Source organism: Hippoglossus hippoglossus, chromosome 20, assembly GCF_009819705.1.
Source record: "Hippoglossus hippoglossus isolate fHipHip1 chromosome 20, fHipHip1.pri, whole genome shotgun sequence".
NCBI lineage: Eukaryota > Metazoa > Chordata > Actinopteri > Pleuronectiformes > Pleuronectidae > Hippoglossus > Hippoglossus hippoglossus.
The window spans coordinates 11296371-11320901 of record NC_047170.1 but is presented as its reverse complement, the minus strand read 5'-3'; the positions used below and the strand labels follow the sequence as shown (position 1 = coordinate 11320901).

Genomic DNA, 24531 nt, shown 5'->3' with positions numbered 1-24531 from the left:
TTTTTCCCAGTTTTGTGACGGTTTCTTTTTTATTTTATTTTCAACTTGTGTAGATTATCCTTAAATCCATCAATTTTAAATCTACAAAGGATATTTGCACATTTAAATATCACGATGGTGTGTGTGGTACTAATTAAGTTCACTTTTTAGCGAAGAAAAAATGAACATAAGCTTATGCAGTGAAGAATAAGCCTATGAATAAGAGTCAATTGTGATCTGAGTCTTTCCCAAGTGCACAAATAACCAAAAGCTGACATTATTTTATTGCATATGAATGACGCAGCTATTGGCCACATTTAATTTAAACCATCGAGGATCATGGAGCTGAAGAATGTTCATTTCCAGTCACATTACAACCTGCGCCCTGTGATTCAGACAGCTTGATGTGTGCAGGATGTCAACACACAACATGCTGCTAAAATCAATGGAAAAATAAACACTCCAAGTTTAAGAGCAGGACAAAAACATTGGATGATCAGTGTTACCAAACTTTTATCTGAAAAGCAAACATTTTAAAGCATAAAACATACAACAAACACAATAAATAGATATATTTATAGAGCACATGTGGGCCTTATGATGCTTGATATGTTCACATCTAATAACAAAACAGAAACTACATAACCGCACTCAAATACCTGTCAAAAGTACCAGAATATATAACCTTCTATCTAGCTGTAATATACTTTCCAATAATCAACAGCGTAAAAAACCCAAATCCAGAATATAGGAATCAAACGTAAATGAAGACAAGAGGTCACACACTCATTGTAAACTTGCACGACAAAATAAAGTTCCAGAGTTCAGGACGTGTGTGTGGGGGGGGGGGGGGCACACATGCACACGGGCCACACAGGAACAGTATTTTTCAAAGATGGGAGAGAACTGGATTGTTTCTGTATCATCTCCTCTCGCTCCATGGTCCTATAAGAGTCTTTATGCTGTAGCTCCACAAAGTCGAACAGCAGCAGTGGAGATGTCCTGGTCCTCGGAGCGGACTGTCATCATGAAAGGCCACGTCTGTCAAAGCAGAACACAACAGGTTCATCAGTCAGGAGACACGTGCGAGACAACTCTCCAAGAAACACACCGAAACGCACAGCAACAAATGAAATGGATCTGCAGAGATATCACTTGAGTTTCGCTTCAAAACAATTATTTCACTTTCTCACTCTGCATGCTTGCTATAATTCTAAAAAATCAAACTGAATAGACGAAGTTGTGTCCTCCTACCAGGCTGACAGGGCGCGCAAAGCTGTTCTCGAAGCGGTCCTCCTGCAGCAGCTGCCTCAGGTGGGATATGTAGCTGGAGGCGAGGCGCAGCGTGTCCAGTTTGGACAGCTTGGTGTCCGCCGGTACCCAGGGCAGGCTGGTCTTTAGCCTGGAGAAGGCTTTGCTCAGCACTCTCATCCGCGCCCTCTCCCTGGCGTTGGCCGCGTTCCTCTGCGTCTGCCGCGCCTCCCTCTGGTGCGCCCTGGAGACCCTGCGCTCCTGCTTGTCCTCCGGCTCCTCGTCCGAATATGGGTGAGGGTCGTAGCAGGTCGTCTTCCTCACAGTCCTCCCCAGAGGGTCTGCGGCTCTTCTGAAACACGTCTCATAGTCCTCGGGGTCGCTCGCTGCGGAGCCAGTGGACATGGCTGCTCCACCTGCGCCCTGGAGGCGGACAGGAGTGGCACCTCCGGGCACTTCTGGCAAGTTTGACTCTCAGCTTGATGCGATATTTGAGTGAATTCAAAAAAGTTTTCAAGTCAGCAGTGTGTCCCACTTATTTCAGCCTCAAGCTCCAAAATGGCACAACTTGACAGGACTACAACTGCATGAGGTCACATCTGAAAATAACACCCAAACATGCCTCATTGCTTTGCCACCCCTCTAATTTAAGTGTCCTGGACTTGGCATGTGTACAGTTTTTTTTTTGTGTGTGGGACATTTCTCCTCCCACTTTTTTCTCCAAAGCCACCATGACCTCAGCAAGACCACAACTGTGTGTAAACCTTTCCTCATCCGCAACCTGACTATCGCACTAAGCCCTGTTAATGATCGCCTCATTGTAGGGGCAGAAATGACTCTGAGGATGTCAGAGGATTGATTATTTCCAAACAGGAATAATAATCCCCTCTAATGTTTGTCCACGGAGGGGCATAACTTTCCCTGATGGTAACACACACACAACCCATGGCAACATTTTGGGGAATGCACACACTGTGTAAACACTTCCCAGGTTTGTCGGTCCCACAGATGTGTTTCGTTAATAAAGATGTCTGAAAGGACCTTATCAAAAGTGCCTAATCCTCTACTGGTTTCACAGAGGGATTGGGTTTCTGCAGATGGAGCAGCTTTTCACACGCAGCCCGAGCTCACCAAGCCCAGCTGTTATCGGTTCCCATGACATCTGGAGCGTTGGCATGACAAGGGTGTGGCAGAGGGACGAGGAGGAACGATCCCCATTCCCATAGTGGGTTTTTTCTTCCCTTACTTTTTTTTCCTGCATTTGTTTTGTGTCCACCAAACTTTTCGGGGAGAGTATCAACCGGCAGCAATGAGAGCGGGTTATATTCTACTGTGGATTGAGATCTACAGCAAACAGAGGGGAGTGGAGAAGGAGAAGATGAGATTGCTCCAGGCCTTGGAGGAAGCTGCAGAGTTGCACAGTGTGTTTGCAGAGATATCAGAGCTGCCGGGAAGGTTTCAGAGAAAGAAATCCTGTGTATTTGTTGTGCCAAACACTATACCCTTCAGACAGAATATCAGATGCAGTCTGTCAGATTTGTGAGTGCCACAAAATAAAACACAGCGCGTATTGCAATGCGAGTCAAGCTGTGGGGGGAAAACAGGAGTTTGGGCGCGTGGGAGCTGCCTTTTCTCTGAATGACTGGGAAGTTCCATATAGCGTTTACAGGAATCCATAGATGTTCCCAGAAGACCCCAGGTCCCTGCTAGCTATTACTCTGTATAATATGTGTGAAATTTAGATATTTTTTTACGACAATTGCAAGACTCTGCCAAGGATTACCTAACTGCAGCTGAGATGCTTGCTTGATTTTTGGTAGCCGGCCATGCCAGGGTCACTGGAGGGAGGAATTATTGCTCTGCACTGGTCTGAATGCTGTTCTGAGGGCGGCGTGTGATTTAAATCATCTCACTAATATGCTAATATGGTCAGTCGTTAAATATTTGATGCCTTCGCTGTCCACATTTGTTTGTTTATCTGTTATTTAGCAGCATTTAACAAGAACTACTGGACGGATGACCACGGAATTTGGTGGGAGAATGCTGTATGGGCCACTGAAGAGCCCATTGAGTTTTGGTGTGGATCTGGATCAGATAACAGATCCAGGATTTTTTTTTTTTCACTTTCTTTGACATTGTGATATAAGGCGTTTTTTTTTATGAAAAAAGCAAATCCTATTTAGGGAGTTGATATATGAGTGTGCACAATTTGATGAATTTAATTTGATTGAAGTGGACAGTTGGGCCTTGGCGGAGGATATGTGCTCTTCTAGTGCTACTCTATAATATCATTGGTTTATAATGACGTTCCAATTCAGTTTTTCGGTGTCAAAGTGCATTTCGCTGGGATTTTGAAGCGCTCTGTGGTTTTTCCTCTGCTCAGATTTCCGGCTCCCCTCTACCAAGAATGCTTCTTAATCCAAGGACACATTCCTGTGCTTCCCACAACCCCGCTCTTACACCACTTTCACAAAACCCCCAACATCAGCTGGACCTTTTGAGGGATCCCTGCTCTTAGCTTAGCCTTGGTCCAGGCAGGCTGCCATCTCTATCCGCCGTCACTGCATCAGTCAGCAAGGTGAACGGCCTGACGGAGGCACTCAGAGGTGCAAGCGAAGGGATTCTGCTGTCGGATTTACTCCCACGTTGATAAACCGTCTTTTTTTTTTTAAGCATTGCATAAAAAAAGAATTGGCTCGGTGACATATTCCAACCTGCTGCTTCAGTCACTGCCAAACGGAGGCAGGTTGACATGAAACACTCGGCTCATTAGTCATTCTCCAGACGCTCGAGTAAAAGCAAAAAATATTGTGGAAAACATCGGTGTAATTGATGGTTACATGGTTATTGTATTAGCCCTGGGAATTATTACATTCAGGGCCAACGGTAATAAATATCACTTGAGACTTGACTTGAAGGGAGAGCCAGCATTTGTCTATCAGCAGAGACTTTCAGGGGTCGCGACCTTCACTGGGGCCCGGTGCTGGAGAAGCAGAGGGACAGGTGCTCGCTCATGATGTCAGAGGCCTTTGTCTGTTTCTCTCACAACTTCCTATGATCTCCATTCAGGCAAGCGTAAGACTGTACATTGTACAAATCATAGGCAATTATGAATTCAAAGTTATGCCGTTAAATTATTATCGTCTCTGTGGCTTACGAGACACCACAAATGAATACTAACCAGATTCAGGACGCTGTTTAATAATTAATAATTTACATAGGATTCACTCAGACCTATGTCTACACCGCATGTTTCGATTGAGTAAAGTGTTAAATTCTTCCCTGAACCAGCAATAGGCTACACATCACTTTTCCAGCTGCAAGAAAAGTTCTTGTCAGTTCTTCACTAGACTGAAATAATAAAGAGAATATTCTAGAATGTTCTATCTTTGAACATTTGAAGGTTCAGACAACACTTTTTTATCCGTCTCTTTTGAAAACACTGTCTTTGCGAGATGTAAAGATTTGATATAAATCATTATTCTGCAGTGATAAAAAAAAAAAAGATGAAATTTTGCCACACCAGCAACAAACCAAAACATGGGAGATTTTCCTTTAAGCTCTTATTGCAGCCATTAATTATGCCTGTATTGTAAATACAAAATTTGATCAAAACTAATAATAAAACACACCTTCCTTTTTATTTTTACATTTGAATAAATGTTTAATGTCAAGGTGGAGGTGACACATTGTATTAAATAGATGGAGAAGCACATATTTCACAGAAAGGCGCATGAACGTATGGAAACACTGCATCCACACAGCTACAGGATATTTATTCATCAGTGAGTCCCAGTTAAAAGTTACTAATATCATATATTATGTAATTTACTGGAACACCACTATGACTATAAACTTAAACTCCATATGCAACAGTATTTAGTCTTTAACCTCTAATTCTTTAAAAACCACACAACAGTTACTTAGTTAATTGCACTTGATTGAATATATGTAGATATTAGATGAATTTAAGCTTCACAAAGGCTATCGCTTGATTTAACAGAACAACATCGTGCAGTAGTCATGTAATAATGCCATGATTACCTGCATAATGTGGTGATATTTCATTCTGTAGGGTTAGATAATTGCTTCTGTATCACTATTCTTATTTTTCCTCAATCGATGGCCTTCATCAGCGGGACCCAGCGAGACACGGCGTGTCCTCTCGACTGAGCCCGACTCAGAGTCGGCCACATGCTGCCCTTGACGTCCGGGGGGCCGTCGGAATCTTCGGCCTCCGAGACGATCTCCATCTTCTGGATGACGAGCTTCAGGAGGCTGTGCTGCTTCTCCAGCAGACTCGACATCTCTTTCATCCTGCAGAGGAGAACGTCGGTTTGTGTTATTCAGTGGCAGACCTTCGTTTGTGTGGAATTGTGTTCAGGCTTCTAGAAGCGATGCTCCTGCATGGTTTCATAGCTCATCAGAGAAAAGGGACACATCTTTCTTTGACCTGGCCACAGTCTTTGTTTCTTTAAATCCACTAGGGGCTGCTCATGCATCAAGAACAACCATTAATTGCTCTTCAGCACAGTGACTTGTCACCTATGCATGAGATCATGAACCATTTTAGTCGCCTTAAAGCAATTCGTTGTATCCGTTATCTATAATCTCAAAGGTAATTTTTTATTTCATGAATCAATGTATTGAAGAACACACTCTCGTCTCATCACCATGTGTTCCTCTGTGTGCTTTACCTGCTCTTCTGCTTCCTCAGCTCTTTCTCTATCACGGTGCAGCTCTGAGACTTGGCCTGCACACAACTCCAAACTTCAGTTGGCTCCTCAGCCCTAAAGAATAATTGCTGTAAAAAGTTCTGTAAAAAAAGATGGTCAGGGTGAATGAGGGGGAAAATCCTTCTGACATACACAAGTTAGAGAGACAAATCAATATGTTGCAGAGTATCTGTTCGGAGAGTACCCGGGAGCACTTGCGGTTGGGGTAGATGGTTATGGAGGGTTTGTCGACTCGCTTCAGGAACCAGTAAGGGAGCTTATCTTCCAGAGCAGTGTGGAGTTGAATCTGGGGTCAATAAAGTAAAGTAAATCTGTCATATGAAATTATCTTAATCTTACAGGCTGTGTTTGTATTACAAGCTGAATATCCTTGAAGCTTTAGTTGGGTTTTGCTGCATATTTTGAATTTCATAGGCTGTCCATCTTGGACACGTATTTAAACTAGAATGGCACTCAGAGAATACAATCCTCCACCAAGGCCCAACGGTCACATTTCTATTTGGCTCTGCACCAAATTGCACACACTCATAAATATCGGTCCCTTAAACATGCCGGATTTTTGTCATCAAGATTTCTGAATTATCCTCTAAAAAAAAAGCAACAACTTTTTATTTGAAATGACTTATTTCAAAATGAAAGTAAATAATAAATCCTGTAAAATATGTAAATCGGTCAAGTAGGTTTTTGCAAACGCAGATGAAAACATAACCTCCTTGGCGGAGGTGAAAACTCTAACCACATACAAGCTGGTTCAATACATACCTGCATGGCTATTCTTTTCAAGACAGCATTTCTTTGTACTTCAGCAATGTCACCAACTGCTAAACCAATCTACAATGCAACCAAAGACAAATAAGAACCATCTAGTATATAGATCTAATGTATGAATACATATAATACATGGATCACGCACTATACTATTGTTCATACTTATTAAATTATTGTCTATAATATGTGAGTTCCACTGTGGATTGTACTCGACAAGCAGAATCCTCGCCACCAATGAAATGTATCTTTTAGCATCAATACTTACTTGCATAGCTTTATGAAATCCTGTGAAATGTAAAGACCCACTTACCATCAGGTTCACCAGCAGTATGGGCATGAGCAGCACAAATTGCACCAAAATTGTGAAAGTCAGCGGACCGAAGGGAAGCTCGTCTTTCATGTAAACTTGCAGAAAGTTGCTTTGGTAGTTCAGCTCCCCGACCATCATCACAAAGGTCTGCATCAGTGAGAGTGGCACGGTGTCAAACTCTTCCTGAGGGGGGGACAAAGAAATGTATCTCACAGAGTTAAAAGGTACACAACATCATGCATCGTACGTGACATTGTAATAAAATATGTATCGACTTGGTGGCCCACATGCCCTGAAGTTTAAAATGTTTGTTTTTATAAAACGACATGTCTCCCCCTGTGAATAGAGTGCAGTAAATTGTAGCACATACGCATAGAATACATGCCACACACAGCATATGCAATAAACTGGTTTGATTTTGCAGGAGACAAAACTAAAACAACTGTTGCTGAACCATTAGAGCGAGGCCTAAAGATGGAGATGTCGGCTGTTTATCAATAATGTGCTTAGTCCCCCCATCTCTTTATTACAGAGCAGATTATTTAGACAACTTTGGCCCAACAGTTATGATATTTGTAATGAATATTCATGCTATGAGGAGGAGGACTAGGTTTGGTTTTTGTGATCTTATAACTTGAGACAGTGGACCAGCTCCATCCCCATGTAACACTGCTACTTTGCTTATTGCACAGATCAAATAAAAAACATGCATGTTAATTGATGAGTTTTAGAAGTGTTGAGAGATATATCTTATCATCTTTTGGTGAAAGTGAAAAAGCAACAGACTACTACTTTGAAATACTTTTGTCAACTTTGATCCTGAAAATCAATGGGTTAAAAATAATATTTGCTAAGGTTTTTACCTTTTTATCCACCCACAGCATAAAATAATAATTAGACTGGGAATACACACGATTAATGAGGTTTTTTTTCAATGGGTGAACTGCAAAAGGCCCTACAGCCACTTGATATTTGTTTTTTTTCTCTCACCTGGTTGAGCATCAAAGCATGGAACGTTAATCCAAAAGCTAACAGCAGGTATAAGAACAGCATCATGATGCCGAGCAGGGTCTTCAGGATCTCTCCAAACATCACAACATAGATTCCAACGCCCTCAAACCTGGAGAAACAGGAAGTGAATTCAGTTTTTACCTTGAGCACCATGAAAAAAACACCTGATAACGAAATGGGAGCGAACGTTACCTCTGGAGATAAAGGAGAAATCCAATCCACGATTGTAAGACTGCTAATGCCCCTGCCTGCCAGTGTAAAGAACCTTCCACGTTGAGCATGACGGGGATGATGAACAGCAGAGAGAAGATGGCGGAAACCCAGTCGGTGCTGTTGGACGAATCTTTCAAGTAATTCCAGCGCTTTTACAAAAGAAAAAAAACAAAATAATGTGACAAATAAAACAACTTTACAGAGAAAATATCCTTGACCTGTGAAGCCGGTGCAGTGTGTCATTGAAAAAACACTTGAACTGTATATTACAGGACGTATAATGTGAGGTGACAGTGTTTCTCACAGCTCTAATCAAAATGACCAAGTGTGGAGGTGACACTGTGACTGCTGTCACCCAGTTATCCTGCAGACCTAAATCACAGTGCGCTCATCCGTCACACCTGATCGCTACTGTGTCCATACAGACCTGCTGCTGCTCAGCCATATTTATGAGCACCGGCTTTATGTGAGCTTATGACATTTTTTTTTTGGCGTCACAGTACCTCTTGTGATATCTGCACCACCTCCTTCACAATGGAATAGATGTTCATGGCCAAGACCATCCCCATAGAGATGGACCGGTCCACACTTTGCTGTGAAATGACAACGGAGATTTACTTCATCTCGAGGGACTGCTTTAAAAGCCACATGAATCGTTTATCTATAATACAAGGTCTACGTATGAGCTCTAATTGAATTCCCGATCAGCAATGTCATGAGTACCTCTTTGAAAGAAACGGGCACCATGATGATATCGTGCACCCCCCCAGTGGTGTTCATGCTGGGCCTCAGAGTCACTATCAGGTGAGTGAGGGGCATCAGGCCTAACATGTACACAAACATGTTGAGCAAATGAGCCTTGCTCCCATATGCAAGCCTGTGGATTAAAACAGACAGTTTTTTGTCAGTTGTGACATTAGAAGAGCGATATTCAAAGTAAATAATGCATAAATAGTTGAGTAGAGAGAATCAGTCAATCTGATTGGCTGTCACAACATATCCAAATGAAAACGATCACTCTCTGGGGGTTCATACACACCACTTCGTTGTCAGGTACTTTTTGCTGACAGGGTGTTCGAGAAGCTCGAGCCGGTTGTACTGCACCATCGCCTGCAGAGAGAGGGATCAGAAAATCATCGCGCAGTGAATTGCTTCATAAGGTTGACAAAGGAAAAAGAAACTGTTAGAATTTAGAAAACACTGAGCAGCAGGTCCATGAACATGTGTACACATAATGCAGAGCAGAAAACACATCTCACATCTTATTCCCACCTGGGCCCGCGAAAGATAAAAGATAAATGATGTGACAGCTTCCTGAAACGGTGAGCTAAATAATCCTGGTCGCTGCTTGGTGATTGGCTGCAGTATTGGTTATAAACCAAAGAGGAGGTGCATATTTGCTCATAAGAAAAAGTTGCTTACATTGAGTGAAGCCAGTGGTTGGTACTTCTTGGAAATGTCCGCTTTTTTTGTTACGAGGGGAGCTTGAAGCCATTGGAAGTTATATTCAATCTACACCACATGGAGTTAAAACTGTTTATTTTATTTTGCATGGCAGATACAGTACATTTAATAATGTGTATATAAGATATGTATGGATGTGTTATGGTGTTGTGATGTTTACGTGGTAGTCAGGACTGTTGTTGTCATCGTCAGATTCCTTAACACAGCGGTCCAACAGGTACTATTGAGGAAAATACATAAGCACAGTGAGAGATGGTGCAGAGTGATACAGAAGTGAACTCCAGCAATAATCAAGAGGATTTTTGTTCTCTCAGATGTACGATATTAATGTGTTGTCAGTCGCAAACCTTGTAGGTCTCAGGCAGAAACTCGATCATGTCTAGTATGGGACATCTCTGACTTGAGCCAGGTATGAACGTTGTTAATGCCTCAACAAATCTGGAGGCAGAAATACAGAAATCAATCTTAACACCTAGAAATTAAACCTTCATGACATTGAAGAAAATAACTCCTGACATCGATCGACACTACTTCTCCCAGAATCTGAAATCTGAAATGAATGCAACTGAAAATTTGGTCATTTTGGCTTTTTTCTAATAAACTGGAGTACTGAGTGGGTTGAGACAAATTCTCCTGCTCCAATAAACAATTAAAAACCTGTTGGATTTCTTGAAAAATGCATTGTCGCAAAGGGATGGGTTGTTCTTTAATGACAACTTAAGGAAAAGTTGGTGTTTACTCAAATACATGGTTTTTGCGAAACATCCTCGTCGGATAAATGCTGAACAATTGCAGTCCAATTTCTTTCAGACTGAACTTTAGGCTACTGCAGTTTTTGCGATATTAACACCGTACCTGTCACTGTCGATTAGCGCATAGACCACATCTTTCTTGCCGTTCTGCAGCGCTTCATGCAGGAACGAAGTGTCGTTCTTGTTTAGGATGAGCTCCGCTCCCCGAGCCAGCATCATGCTGACTGCAGCCACATGTCCCTCTTTTGCTGCGATGTGCAGTGCAGTGCTCTGGTAAATAACAGGAGAAAGATTGGATTTATTATACAACAGCGATGACTGTATTATTCACTGCCACTTGTAGAGTATTTATTCGTGACCTGGCTGAGGACTGAGCTGAAAACTGCTGAACATATTCAATTCTTCTTAAACCTAAATATTCATGAACTGTACAAAATGACTACAGTGGCCTACACATATTCGTGCAAAATTAATTATGGGCTGACCTATTTTGAAATAATAATGCATACCCCGTCATGGTCGGTTTTATCCAGTAACTTGGGATTGTTTGAGAGGAGGATGTCCATCGTGTGTGTGTATCCTTCAGAAGCTGCATGGTGCAGACAGCTCCAGCCCTTATAATCGCTGGAGACGAGACAAAAACAACCAACAGGAATCGGTGTGAGATGGTCTGAGTCGAGGGGCCATAAAAAAAGATGGTAGGCAGGGAGACTCAGGAGACTTCTTGTAATTTCACAGGTGAATAGTTTTATTTACAGTGTTCCCCAATCGCCAAGTAACTTAGACAAAATAACAATCAAACTATAGAACCCAAACCAACCATGCTGGTGACAACTCAACTTCTCCTCTCCTGTGGAACTACAGGCTACAGCTGTTTATATAGTGTTTTTCTATTCACACCTCCAGCCTGAACCATGATGAGCAGGTAACTAGACACAGTGCTCCTTCTGCACAGATATCGTTATTATCTTTTACATTATTTTACCCACTAAAGAAGCTCATTCGCGTCACTCTTTAAAATGAAATATATCGAAACACGACTACTACTGCTCAAAAATCACAAAAGAAAGAAAAAGAAAACCCCTTCCCTTGGTTTGTCCCAGTGATGTCATCCATGACATCACCAAGAGTATAAAAAACAGGAAATGCTGGGCGGCGCCCTCTCATGGACAATAATGCATAGTGGCTCTGAACAAAGGTGCCAACTATTAGATAATGTTTGAACCTGCAACATCATGTCTGTGTCTTTCTCTGTCTATCTCTGTCTATCTCTTTCTCTTTCTCTATAGGTCTCTCGCTCTTTATCTTTCTATATCTGTCTTTGTATTTATCTCTCTCTCTCTTTATGCCTCTCTATCTCTCTGTCTTTATTTTTGTCTTTCTCTGTTTCTATCTCTTTTCGCTCTCTATCTCTCTCTCGCCTTTTATCTCTCTCTAAATCCCTTTCTTTGTTTCTAGCTCTCTCTCGCTCTTTATCTCTCGGTCTCTTTATCTTAATCTGTCTTCAGCTATCTCTATCTCTACCTCTGTGTCTAATCTATCTATCAGAAGATGCCGGTGACAAATGGTGAGAAAAGACGATTTTTCACCGACTTTGTCACAATCCGTCACACATGAGAAAGCTGTACACAGATGTGAACACTGCAAACAGCAGAAAGACATCAGAACAGATGTTTGCGCTGATCTACCTGTGAACGAGAGCTCCTTTACGCAGCAGCAGATGCACCACCTTGGTGTGTCCCCCTCTCGAAGCCAAATGAAGCGGAGTCATGCCTCGACCGTCACCTTCGTTCAGCAAACGAGAGTCTGTGATGGTCTCCAGTAATTGTTGACACGTATTGATGCGGCCGTACCTTAAATAGAAGATTCACAATTAGAAGAACCTTTTTCAAACGGAAATGAAAATGCCCACATCACACTAAAGCCAAAGGTCGGGGGCAGCGACACTTCCTCTTGGTGATTTAGCATATTGCTCAAGGACACGGTGTGGGGCTTGAACCTGTCGTTAAAATATGGAATAAAAGTTTTGCGAGGGTCATTGATAAATCGAGCCACAGGCTGCGAGAAGATCTGAACAGAGTTGACGTATTATCTTGCTCTGTGATCTTTCTTCATCTCCCAACCTTTTACGAAAGGTCGGCAGCACTTTGTGTGGAGACAGGTGGATGACTGAAAGTATGATATCATAGCAGCGCGGCCTTCATTCGTCCTCCAACTCTAATAAAATGGCTGAACATGATAGCAAAATCAATAACAATAATGTCGAACATCCCCTCATTTCGCACTATTAGCAGCATTTCTTCACGCTAATTGAATTCTATTCTTGTGACAATTCCTCCAGGTCACGGTGTAATAGGTGTGTCACGGCAGTTAATCTTCAAATGGAGGAAGGGTACAGACATCTCTCACAGCTGAGCGGCGGGGTAACGGTTTCAAATGTGGTTACACTGCTCATTTTTCATCTGACCACTGTTATTCAATTACCAAGATGAGTCTTTAACCAAAGTCTTTAAGGCCTTGAGGAAGATTGTGTGTCAAAGTCCTTTAAAGAGACACCTTTTAAACTTAAGACTTATTGTAGAGTAATTAGAACAATGTCTTTGTCTGACCTGATATTTAGGGTTGGCAAATTTCCGAAACAATTTTTATATTATTTGTTGAAATCCTCTTCATGTATCGATACATAAATAAATAAATAAAGTCTGCCTCGCACAACAAATCGTTTCATTCAGACAAAGTGAAATGATGTGTTTTGGGGGTAAAGCTTGGACGAGTGGGCCGCATTTTTCAAAGTGTAGCCCGCTCTTGCTAGTTTTTCCAGGATTACCTACCTAACCTTTAAGCTGCTTGTGAAAGTGCATTCTTTAGACAGGGAAACTGAGTAATGTATTAAATAAGAGCTCCACAGTTTTAACAGTAATACAGTGGGATACTTGCTGTGGGTGTGAATATTATAAAAGAAGCCAAATAACAGGAACATCCCACACTGGCCTGTAACAGTGACATCGCTGCTACTTCTCTGATGAAATTTGCAAAGTCTAAGCAACTCAAATCATTATTGTTTAGTCCAGTGGTATGGAAAGCCCTGATGCCCTCAGGGACCAATTGAACTCACTGGGCGGCAAAGTGCAATGCAGACTTCTTGTCCTTGGACTTGCATGCAAGGCCGACCTTCCCCGAGAGGCCCAGCATGTTCTTTACTGAGTCATGGACACCCAGTTTGCAAGCGTAGTGGAGAGGGGTGCAGCCGTCGTTGTCCTCGCAGCTCAGCAGCGCCTTCACACTGTTGTTCTGGAGTTCAAAAACATTATAGAGTCCATTGCATTGAGACATTATGACGAACATTTTACGGTAACGTTGATTTAACAATGCACAAATCCAAAAGACTTGAGTCTGCTGCAGCAGTCATTCAGCATAAATGTCAAACTTTTATAGCTAAAGTTACAGCACCCACACCCATATACACATATACTGACATTTTATAAATAAGCTAATAAAGCTTTGTAATGATATTTGTACAGTGACTGTATTCACACACTGTCTGAAAATAATCATTAAATGTAAATACATCACCCTTATCTGTGGCTCATTTGAGGGCTTTGGCAGGACTATAGCTTATTATTATTATAGATAAACCTTTCAATATCTTAAAGGACTATAATCTGGCTAAGTGAGAGTGTAAAGAACCTCATCCGCTGGTCTTCAACACATGCAGCTGAGGCTCAAGGCAAATTGAACGAGCCATTACAGAAATTGGATTTCAATCTCTTGATGACATCTTTACCTAAGCAGCATAACATGCATAAGCAAACAGACGACTCTGATCGACAGTACCTGCAGCAGTTCTTGCGGAAGATTCTTCAGACCCTTAGGCTGCAGAATGGCCAGGTGGAGGAAGTTACGACCGCATCTGTCTGTCGCATTTACATACGCCCCTAAACATATATAAAATCATGAGTGTGCACAGCCTGCATTTCATATGAGCATTACTTATGGTAAAATACAAAAATGTGGCTCACCTTTCGACAGCAGCAGAGACACAGTTTTCCATGCTCCACAGCTCGTGGCCAGCAGCAAAGGAGAATTTCCTTTACAATCATTGCGGTTTAGGTCTGCACCCTGAGTAGACAGTACACTAAAACCTTAACATTACCATATCAGTCACCACATCAATGGTAACACACAATGACATTAAAATGTAAGTAATTCATGCTCTGCGTAAGTTCAGACATGCACCGCCAATGAAATGAAATGGGCCTTTCCCGATGCATTTTGATTTTGAAGATTATTTTGAAGTATGTCCCGAAATAACTACCGAGGCCACTGCGACGTTAACCTTTGACCACACAAATCTAATCAGGTCATCTATGAGTCAAAGTGAACATTTGTGCAAAATTTGAAAGGATTCTCTCAAGGTGTTCTTAAGATAACGCGTTCACAAGGCAATTAAACTTCAGTTCATCAAGTGAATGTGTGTACCAAATTTGAAGAAATTCAATATCGCATTCACAAGAATAGGATGGGTAGTTCCACAGACAGACGGACAACCAGAACACATAATGCCTCTGTCCACTTGCATGATTAAAATGTGTAATGTGCCATGCATGAGCAGACAGACACAGTAGGGGAGGGGGAGTCAACACTGAGCAAATGTTGGATTACTTGTGCCAAAAACACTTTGACATTACTCCTGTATAGTGAAATAACAGATTAAAACACCATTTTACAGGGCGGATACTGAATGATGGTCAGTGTTCGTTGCCAGGTGATGTCACTATGTCGGGCATTTCAGAGACAAACACGCTCAGTTTGTCTCCCGCTGCAGTGTTTGCTAACAGAATGAGTTGACGGGAGATAAAAGTTCTTTGTTTTCCTAGCAACATAGTTCTGTGTAATTGGACCATTGAGTGTAACAAGTGGTGACAGATGGTCTGCAAGCAACAGGTATTCTGCTATTAACCTCTACTGAACTGAGAGGGGTGTTTGAATTCGCTAATCGTTTTCTGGTGGCAATTGAGCAGTGAAGCCACTCAGACTGGAGATGGTATATAAACATTGGATAAAGCCCAAATCATCTTGATCACCCCCTGGTGACTGGCTGCAATATAGGTCATAAATCCCGCCTCTTCCATGTTAGTGGTTGGGACCACCAGGGCCCAAAATCTTTAGCGGCGCCCCTGTCTTCAAATGTTAATTTTTAGCAGTAACTTTGGTTTTAATTAGTTGCTTGATGCTTAAAAAAATGGTTTAAACATCGTGATTGGCAACTGAGACTGATTCGTGATTTGTCAGTTGCTCTACTATGGCTCCATCCCCTGATCGCGACTGTGGCTCCAAATTGACAAGATGGCAGCATTCGTATCTGGGATATTTTAGCTGCATTTATAGTGCGAGGAACTGGAGATGCAACACCCATCTTTATAAACACTCTGCGGAGTAGATGCAAAAATTAATTTGCACATTTTCAGTATTCACGACAAAGAAATGCAGCTTTTCTGTCTTTTCTGTCACCTAAGATTGATAAAACCTGATAATGAAGTCAGAAATTTCCTGTGGATAACTGCTGTGAAAAGTGTGTGTATGTGTGTGTGTGTGTGTGTTTGTGTGTGTGTGTGTGTGTGTCATATTTACCAAAGAAATGAGATACTCGGCCAGCTCTGTGTGATCAAATATTGTTGCCCTGGAAAAGTAAACACAGTTGACTTGAACGAGCCGCACACCATGTGACTTTATGAGTTTAGGTCTTGTTGTCAGATGTCAAATAAGGACGTTCTGATTCTGCTGCAGCAAAGCACGACATAACAAGCAGATTTACCTTTGTCGTTACAACTCTTAGCTGCGGGATAGTAATGATTCAGTGACGTGCTTTAACAACTAGTTCCTGGTATTCTTGTGGTATTCTCTCTCATAAGTAGAGGAAAGATGATTTCAACGACTGAAATCTGCAAACCACAGATAATACTGTAACTGGGGGACAATAGGAGCATTGCTGTTGTTGTTAAAGCAGATATAAGTGAGACCTTCCTTCAGTTTGGGAGGGGTAATTTACATCAATGGCGTTAGAACCAGAACAAAATTGTAGGGTAAGGACTTTTTGTTTCCAGATTAAAGAAACAACAAAACACATTCTCACAACGATCTGACCCCTTTACCATGCAGCGGCTCTTACTCTGCTGCTGTATGTGCCAACACAAATAGCTTTTAGATAAAGTTAATGTAGGAAGCATATCTTTATTATGCATTCCTCATTATCATTGTCCCCAATTAAAGTTCATTATTCCGCCGGCCCTGCCAAGCTTTTTATATCTTATGTTCTTTGTTTATTACAGTGTTGCAGAGCTGTTATAATGCAGATTGATTGGTGCAACTTTGTTGGGACAATAATCACAAATCTATATGCAGTGAATGCATTGGGTGTATGTTTTAATAGGGGCTAGAATCAGTGCTAACGAGTATTTGTTAGTGATGTTGTGAAGACATGTTATATCTAGAATTAATAGAAAAGATCGATGCGACTGTACAATCAACATATGCTACAGCCTGCAGTTGCTAGCGTAGCTTAGCATAAAGACTGGAAACAGAGGGAAACAGCTAGCCTGGCTCTATGCGAGAGCCTCTTAAAGCTGACAAATGAACAAGCTCTGTGTCATAAAATTATAGTATTATGGTTTTACAGGTGATTATATGCCAACGTTCTTTGCATTACAGGAATTTATATTGGTTGGCTGGCAGTTTCACAGTATTGACTCCAGTCACTGAGCCCAGCCAAGACACACACATAGCAACTCATGGTAAATATCTAACTCTTGACGAAAAAAGCAAACAAAATTATTTGCTTACATGTCAAACTATGATTTTTAAGTCCTCAATGGTAAGCTCAGTGTTCAGGTATAAACACGAGCATTGGACCGCCATAAGCGTGATTAATGAATTAGTCCCAGTGATGGAGGGATAGGTGAAGCCCACCTGTGCAGAGGGGTCTGACATGCCCCGTCAGTTAGATTGATGATGTCTTCCACTTGGTCGAAGGAGGAGAGCATCAGTTTGACTACCTCAGTCGCACCCTGGGTGCAGGCCAAGTGCAGCGGCGTGGACCTGTCATTCTGGAAAGCATCGGACATGGAAGCGTTATGAGTTATGAATATTCACAAGCTCTTCAAACATGCTTGTGTCTGCTCCATACGGCGACACAGTGACATACTGAGTTGGACAGAGGAGAACATAAACACACTCAAATTAGCACGCACGCAGGCTCTCGTGTACATGTACACTTCCCCCCCATGTTTATTAGCATTAGCAAAGTATCTCCCAGACTTGCTGTCTGAACACCGGGGACTGTAACACAAGCCTTTAATGAGATAACCAGGACAGGCAGAAGGAGGCCAGTGATCGCTCCTCTCGGCTCCACAGTGTAAATGGAGGTAATTTGTATCAATTTAGCCAACTGAAGCTATTACTGTACTCACTATTCCTGCTGTCACCCTGGCCACTAGCCCAGGGCAAAACACAACGATCACTCCCAGATGGGCCTGATGAGACTGATGTTCGAGGTTGCAACCCTTTGCCAGGGAACACTTTACACATGTAGGCGAATGAGATCGAGATTCGAAAACAATGCAAATCTGACATAGCATGGAATGATCACACGTCCGTAGCTCCCAGGTGTGTATGTATTGTTCGGTTTTAATCCAGGACCATACGAACACACCTGAAAACACATATCATGTGACCACACATAAACACTGGAAGCATTTGGTTCCGAGCAGTTGTATCATTGTAAAATGCAGAATTTCACTGAACAACAACTGTTAACAAAGACAACAGGGTCAGTAACACTTGTAATTGATTATCCATGTTGCACTCTACACTGGTAGACAAGGCTAATGGTTGTTTTGTTCCTGTCACATGATAGGAGCCTGACAAATCAGCAAAGGCTACGTTGTGACTGAAAGACCTAATCAGCAACGTCATTGATTCCAAACATCTCAGTTTCTGCTCGCCCAGACTAAAAAGTAGCCCCCCCAGTTTTCAAACTAAAATGGGGACAGCAGCGTCCAGACTTCTCTGTTTTATTGGCTCTAAAACTCTGGAGTAGTATGGACACTAGTTGTATACGTAAGCAGAGTTGATGCGTTTTCAAATAAAAACTTAGTAGCATGGATGTACCTTAAATTTACTGAAGTGTAAACCAATGAAGTGCTTTCAGTACCTGTTGCTGGTCAACTTTGGCCCCAGTGGCAATGCAGAGGCTGATGGCTTCAATATTCCCACCATGAACAGCCAGGTGGAGGGGACTACTCTTTGACTTGTCTAAATAGTTGATGTGATTTACAGTTGAGTGGCCAAACTCCTCTCCTACGGGGAATAAGGAAACAGTTTCTTAATTGTAAATACTGTAGTTAATGCTTGTTGGTATAAGCATATTTGTTTTTATTGCTAACAAGCTCTCAAGGGAATTTCAATTGCAGGACCCCTTTTTTTTGCATGAAATTAACATTTAGGTTCTCTGTTGTTTTTTTAGTAAAAGGAAGTAATGAGCAATTGAATCTGTTCTTCCTGAGCTTCTCAGTGGGATTTCACAAACTGTAAAAAGAACCCATTCATTCTCTTGCCATACAATAGCAGAGTCATCATAAATATTTTGTCCCCCTGACTGAGCCTTTCTCCAAAAACACAAGATTTACCCAGCGACCTCCCACTGTGGATAAACCCACTGTCAATCTGTGGCATCTAGCCTGTAGACAAAGTGCCATGAGAATTTGTCTCTGCGGACTGAGGTGAACTCTCTTGTTATCTATCAGCCTAATGTGCAGTTCGGCCTTGTGAAAACTTTTTCATTATTGTCAGCACTTTCAGCTTTTTGATGATAGATCATTCATTGTGTCCTACCGGCCTTCAGGATCACTTCCATGGCTTTCTTTGCACCTGCGAAGGCAGCTGCGTGGATGGGAAAATGGCCGAGCTTGTTCTGTTGGCAGAGCCGCGCTCCATGCTTTAACTTTGACAGATTGGGGAATTGATGGGGAGGAAGACAAACAGAGACAATTCATTGTCAGAGACAAAACCGCAGTGTAGTGACTGTCAGTTTAAAGAAGAGCTAAGTAATCTGTTTTGTACTGACAGGCAGTTTTCCTTTAAAGACTGAAGGTACAACACAACTGAACAAAAACATTTTGTACATACCAGTATGCGTATAGCCTCACAGTTATTGACAGAGCAGGCCAGTATCACCGGGTTGTTCCCAAGGTCTCCCTCCAGACTACAGTTTGTGGCAGTGTAAGACAGCAGCAGCTGTAGGGGGCAGAGATGAAGACTTAACAGTGATCTCCAGCTTGTCCTCTATATACGCGTATGTATATGCATATGTGCGTCCTTCATCTTCCACCATACTGTGACTGCAACCTGTGTCAGTTTGTGGACAACAGCCAAATGCCATGGGGGTGACATTACAAAGACTTTCCAAGCAGACCGTTGAGTCCGTTTTTGTCAGTCATGTAAAAAGTTGCCAGATGACTTTAGAAAACAACAAGCGTGCAATGACAGGTTCATGTGGTTTCAAAGATATTATGTAAAAAAAATAGAGAGAGATTTCAAGGCTACATTCTTTCTCCTTTAGCCCACAATCAAGACAACCTTTTGGTATGATGGGTCCATCAGAGAGCGCTTTTAACTATCATGTATAACCAGCACTGGCAGGAAAAAAGTCCTGTGTCATATCTATACCATAGCAGACTGTAATTAAAGATGGACGACTTGTTGCTGTAAATGTGAAAAGTAATGATTAACAGCAGGTGACTTTGACTCTTTCTTTTCTTTAAACAAGATGGCATTGATTGTATTTGACGTACTTCAGCTTCATTCCTGTATAGTAGGAGGAAGTGGAGATGCACCGTCCATCTTTATATATGGTTTATGATCGATATATTATGATGTGTAAGTTTACTGTGTATGTGCACGTATTTGAACATGATCAGCGTATCGGGTGTGCGAAACACCTCTGCAATGACCTTGCTATCACTGAGAAAACCCTTATTTCACTTGAACACTTTTAGCCTGTTCACCTCCACCAGGTTGTTGTGTCCGCGGTTGACAGCCAGGTGCAGAGGGGACAGCAGGGCTGTGTTGAGGATGTTGGGGTCGGCCCTCAGGTCCATAAGAGCCCTGCAGCTCACCTCTTTGTTCCTCTCCACTGCCCAGTGTAGGGGCACGTTGCCCTGCTCATCACAACTGTTCAGCTCTTGGAGAGGACATGACAACACAAACACACACACAAACACACACACACACACACGCAAACACACGCACACAAAAATGTGAATACATAAAGATTTGTGTACTTCCACTTCTTACACGTGCCAGATACAAATCAAACACTCCGTTCGATACAGTAACTTAGAGGCAGAATTATGGTGATTCACGATCCACATATTTTACCTGTGCTGGAGTGCAGCTTATGATCGATGACTGAGGCATGCTTACCCTGTGAGTCTATGACAGTGGTGATGAATTGGATGAGGGTGACGTGGCCCCCTGCGGCAGCGTGATGAAGGGCACTCGCTCCGCATTCATCTTTCGCACTCAGGACCTTTGGGCTCTTCCTCACCAGGTTCTGCAGGAGAGCGAGGTCGCCCTTCTCGGCCAACTAGAACATAATGGAGAAGAGAAGTGGAAAAGACGTCTATCCACGTGGACCAACAGATATTTTTACAATCGCCATTGTGTGGTTTCTGATGTAATAGATGATATAAGAGATATTTGTCCAATTTTCACTGCACTCACATAACATTATTATACAATCAGGTCTGTATTCGGCTCTTCACAATGACTTTCTTTAAGGTTGCACAGAACTGGGATTAGTGATACAGTGTTACATAACTTACATTGTTAAAGACTTGCAGAAGAAAGACATCACGTCTTAAAATGTCTTTTAGAAACGTTTAGTTTTTCTTGTTTGTCCATTGACCTCATAAAAATAAATCTTTTTCAATATATATATATATATATATATATATATATATATATATATATATATATATATATGTAAGTTTTTCGTACAGTTTCATGTCAGTTTCACCTCAAACACATTTAGGCTTGCCAGGGCGGGATCGTCTTCTGCTACCACACACGTATACGAGCTCAGCTCCCTGTTGAAGTTCATCATTCAACAGAACCTCCGCGTAGACGAGCCCTCATGTAGAGGGACGACAGTGACACGCGTCTAGACACAACCACGTACACACACACACACACACACACACACAACAAAGATAGTTTCAATTAGGTCCTGTACAGTAACCGAGCACACAAAGCCTGTTTTACACGCGAGGGAAACATAAAGTGTTGTGTGCCAGAGAGGGCAGATGACGCCTTGAACCATAGACTCCTCTTGAGGAGTGTATCCCACGAGGGGATGTGGGTACAGATGACTTTGACTCCACCCCAAAGGGCATTCAGATCTGCCGAGTGTTCGGAGGTCGAAGCCCCCTCTGTTTGAAGAAAGCAATTATGTTCTTCACAGCTGGGGGGCAGCGTGTTTGAATCCGTCCCAGGTGTCCTTGCGTGATCCTGTGTGAGCGCGACTGAGGGAGACCTTGCAATTTGTGTCGCACACGAGGCCCCTCGGTCACATTCATAAGGGCCAAACGACATGTGACATTTTTTTGGTGGGCGAATTACCACGGTGCATTTATGTCGGAAATTCCTCTCGACCTTATGCCGCGGCGCTTTCCTTTGGGTGTACACTGTGACTGATCGAAATTGTTTCTCAGGTCAAAACAGCAGCTATGTCGGGAGTCACATTTTGAGGAAATTATTTTCTGTTTCTGTTGCTCACTTTTGATTTAAATCACATTTCTGTACAACTTTGCTCAAACACCACTTCTCAACAGACAGGCTTCTACTGGCTGCTTTAAGGTGAGCAGCACGACTCTGACTCCGATCTCCAGATTAGAGATCAATAATTAACTTTAACCCTTAACGACCATGGTCACCATGGCGATTGATTTAATTCAACTCTTGTCAGGCAGCTCTGCAGATTGGCAATGGATTGTTCTTACCTGCAAATGAAGAAAAACAACCAGCAGGCAAAAGTGCAGCTCTTACTAGAACATGTGGGCTTCAGGCGACTTCATAAGGATACACCCTATATGCAACAGCTGTGTGGTAGATACACAAAAACAGATTATTTAGTGAAATTACAGAGATCAGGAGCTGGTATTTTGATACATGGCATAAATCAAAATACCAAAGTTATTGTCTCATAAAGAATAGCTATATTCTAATCTTGTGTTTTACTTCTACTTTTTTGTTTCATTGTCCTGGGTATGAGGACACAAGAATTGTTCTTTTGAATTTGTGCTCATTTCTATTGGTTGAAGGATTTTAAAGGTGTGCTTCAGTCAGGGAAGTTTTGTTTTAGTTTGGTTGTATAGATTTTATTTGCGAGGCTTGGGAAAGAGGGCAGAATTCTTGGTTCATGAGGTGTAAAATAATTGACAGAGCACTGAAACTGTACTTCTTGTGTCCCATAAACCCATGTTTCATGTGCATGACATGAAAATTAAGAAAACAAACTTGTAGGCTGGTGTTATTTCTCCCAAGGAAGAACCACATATGCAAGCGATATATTTCAGCCATTTTTGTAATATGATATTGCCAAATAATTTCCACCCAAAAAATCTATTATGATCCATCAATTATTAAATACTCGGTTCAGCCTTGCACTTAAGTCGTGACCACACTATAAAATAAACGATGATTCATAAAGAATGTGCGGTGGGCACCTGTCATCTGCACCTCATACATCCTCTATGGAACCATGTATGACAGAAGGAAGTTTACAGCCTTGTTTTCCTCTAATTTGGTGACTTTGATAATGACCCAGCGTATATGTACCCTCCCTGCTGATTCCTCATTTCCGATCATCAGTGGTAAATAAGTGTCATTGTCCTTTGTAAATGAACCTGCAACTGATCTGTTTGCAGAAGCCGAGTGTGCAGGAAGCGCACTAATGGGCACATGTTAAACCGATTTCCACAGCTGAGGAACAAGCAGGAGATACAATTTTATTTAATTGCAACATCCTTGCATGTAGAAATGTGCTTTTATAGTTCAGTCTGAACCATAACTATGTACTATAATTACTCAGAACACTTTCAATAATAGACAGATTCCTAATGAAGAAACAATTTTTTCAGCAAAATAACAAAAATCTAATTTAAAGAGGCTCAACTATTAGACAATTGACCATGGAACTTAAAACACAGTGATTATAAAACTTAATGCAAAACTTTATAAATAATATGATTATCTCAAATGAATGTAGAGCATATTAAATGAGTTGCTGTGTTCAGTGTGCACACCTGTTGGATGTTAAACACACGCTGCAGTCTTAAGTTAAGTTTACATTTTAAGTTCAAGTAACTTTAAACTAAAACATATTTTCCTCAATGAAAACATTTGTAAGCATCCAAACTCGCCCGTACATTTCCATGACTGTAAAGTTTTGAGCGTTAAAGAAGGAGCTAAAGTGTACTCACTGTGTTTGCGTGATGCTGCTGACGAGCTGAGCAAACAGGACGCTCTTCCTCGCCACTGCAACAGGGTTTTAAATACTACGGGGAGAGAGCTACTCCCCAGTCTGACTCCTGATGCCCACAAGATGCTGCCCCCCTGCGACAGAACGACTCTCATGATGCTTTCACAGACGAGAGGGCGAGCCCGCATGTTGTAACATGAGAGCGATGCCTTCAGCAGCAAACACTGCTCACTGCTGTCTCCACTCCTGATAAGCTAATTAGCCTGGATGCTTGACACCCTATTTAGGAGAAATGTGATCTTTAATTTGAATGGCGAAAAAGTGTTTTGGGGTTTAATTGCCAAACATGAAACTCATGCGGGAGGAAGCAGAGCACGTGCTCATGTACAAAACAACCTTTTTAATCGTTTTCAAGTTTCCAGTCCCGTCCTTATTGCTGTATTTGATTTGATGTCATCCTGAAGTTTAAACAAACTAAAGCAGCAACCTGACCACCCAACTGCGTTTACC

At 41.9% G+C, this 24531-nt stretch overlaps 2 protein-coding genes across 2 annotated transcripts; both read right to left on the bottom strand.

The window, feature by feature from the left end:
• Nucleotides 1-265: 265 nt before the first annotated feature.
• LOC117753888 (musculin) lies at nucleotides 266-1906 on the bottom strand. The gene is made up of 2 exons (XM_034572380.1): nucleotides 1234-1906; nucleotides 266-1020 (listed from the first exon to the last, which is right to left on the bottom strand). Exons 1-2 carry the CDS (start codon nucleotides 1633-1635, stop codon nucleotides 937-939), a joined length of 486 nt encoding a protein of 161 aa, XP_034428271.1. The 5' UTR covers nucleotides 1636-1906; the 3' UTR covers nucleotides 266-936.
• Nucleotides 1907-4854: 2948 nt separating this feature from the next.
• trpa1b (transient receptor potential cation channel, subfamily A, member 1b) lies at nucleotides 4855-24223 on the bottom strand. Its single transcript, XM_034572619.1, has 28 exons — nucleotides 24023-24223; nucleotides 21559-21702; nucleotides 20964-21126; nucleotides 20546-20721; nucleotides 19668-19775; nucleotides 19374-19482; nucleotides 18694-18839; nucleotides 17451-17587; nucleotides 16116-16164; nucleotides 14504-14603; nucleotides 14319-14419; nucleotides 13600-13775; nucleotides 12173-12337; nucleotides 10994-11108; nucleotides 10588-10754; nucleotides 10080-10170; nucleotides 9893-9952; nucleotides 9691-9780; nucleotides 9308-9378; nucleotides 8992-9145; nucleotides 8772-8861; nucleotides 8248-8417; nucleotides 8035-8164; nucleotides 7045-7227; nucleotides 6729-6797; nucleotides 6151-6252; nucleotides 5928-6046; nucleotides 4855-5547 (listed from the first exon to the last, which is right to left on the bottom strand). The coding sequence occupies exons 2-28, from the start codon at nucleotides 21643-21645 to the stop codon at nucleotides 5346-5348; spliced, it is 3330 nt and encodes a 1109-aa protein (XP_034428510.1). The 5' UTR covers nucleotides 21646-21702; nucleotides 24023-24223; the 3' UTR covers nucleotides 4855-5345.
• Nucleotides 24224-24531: the final 308 nt, after the last annotated feature.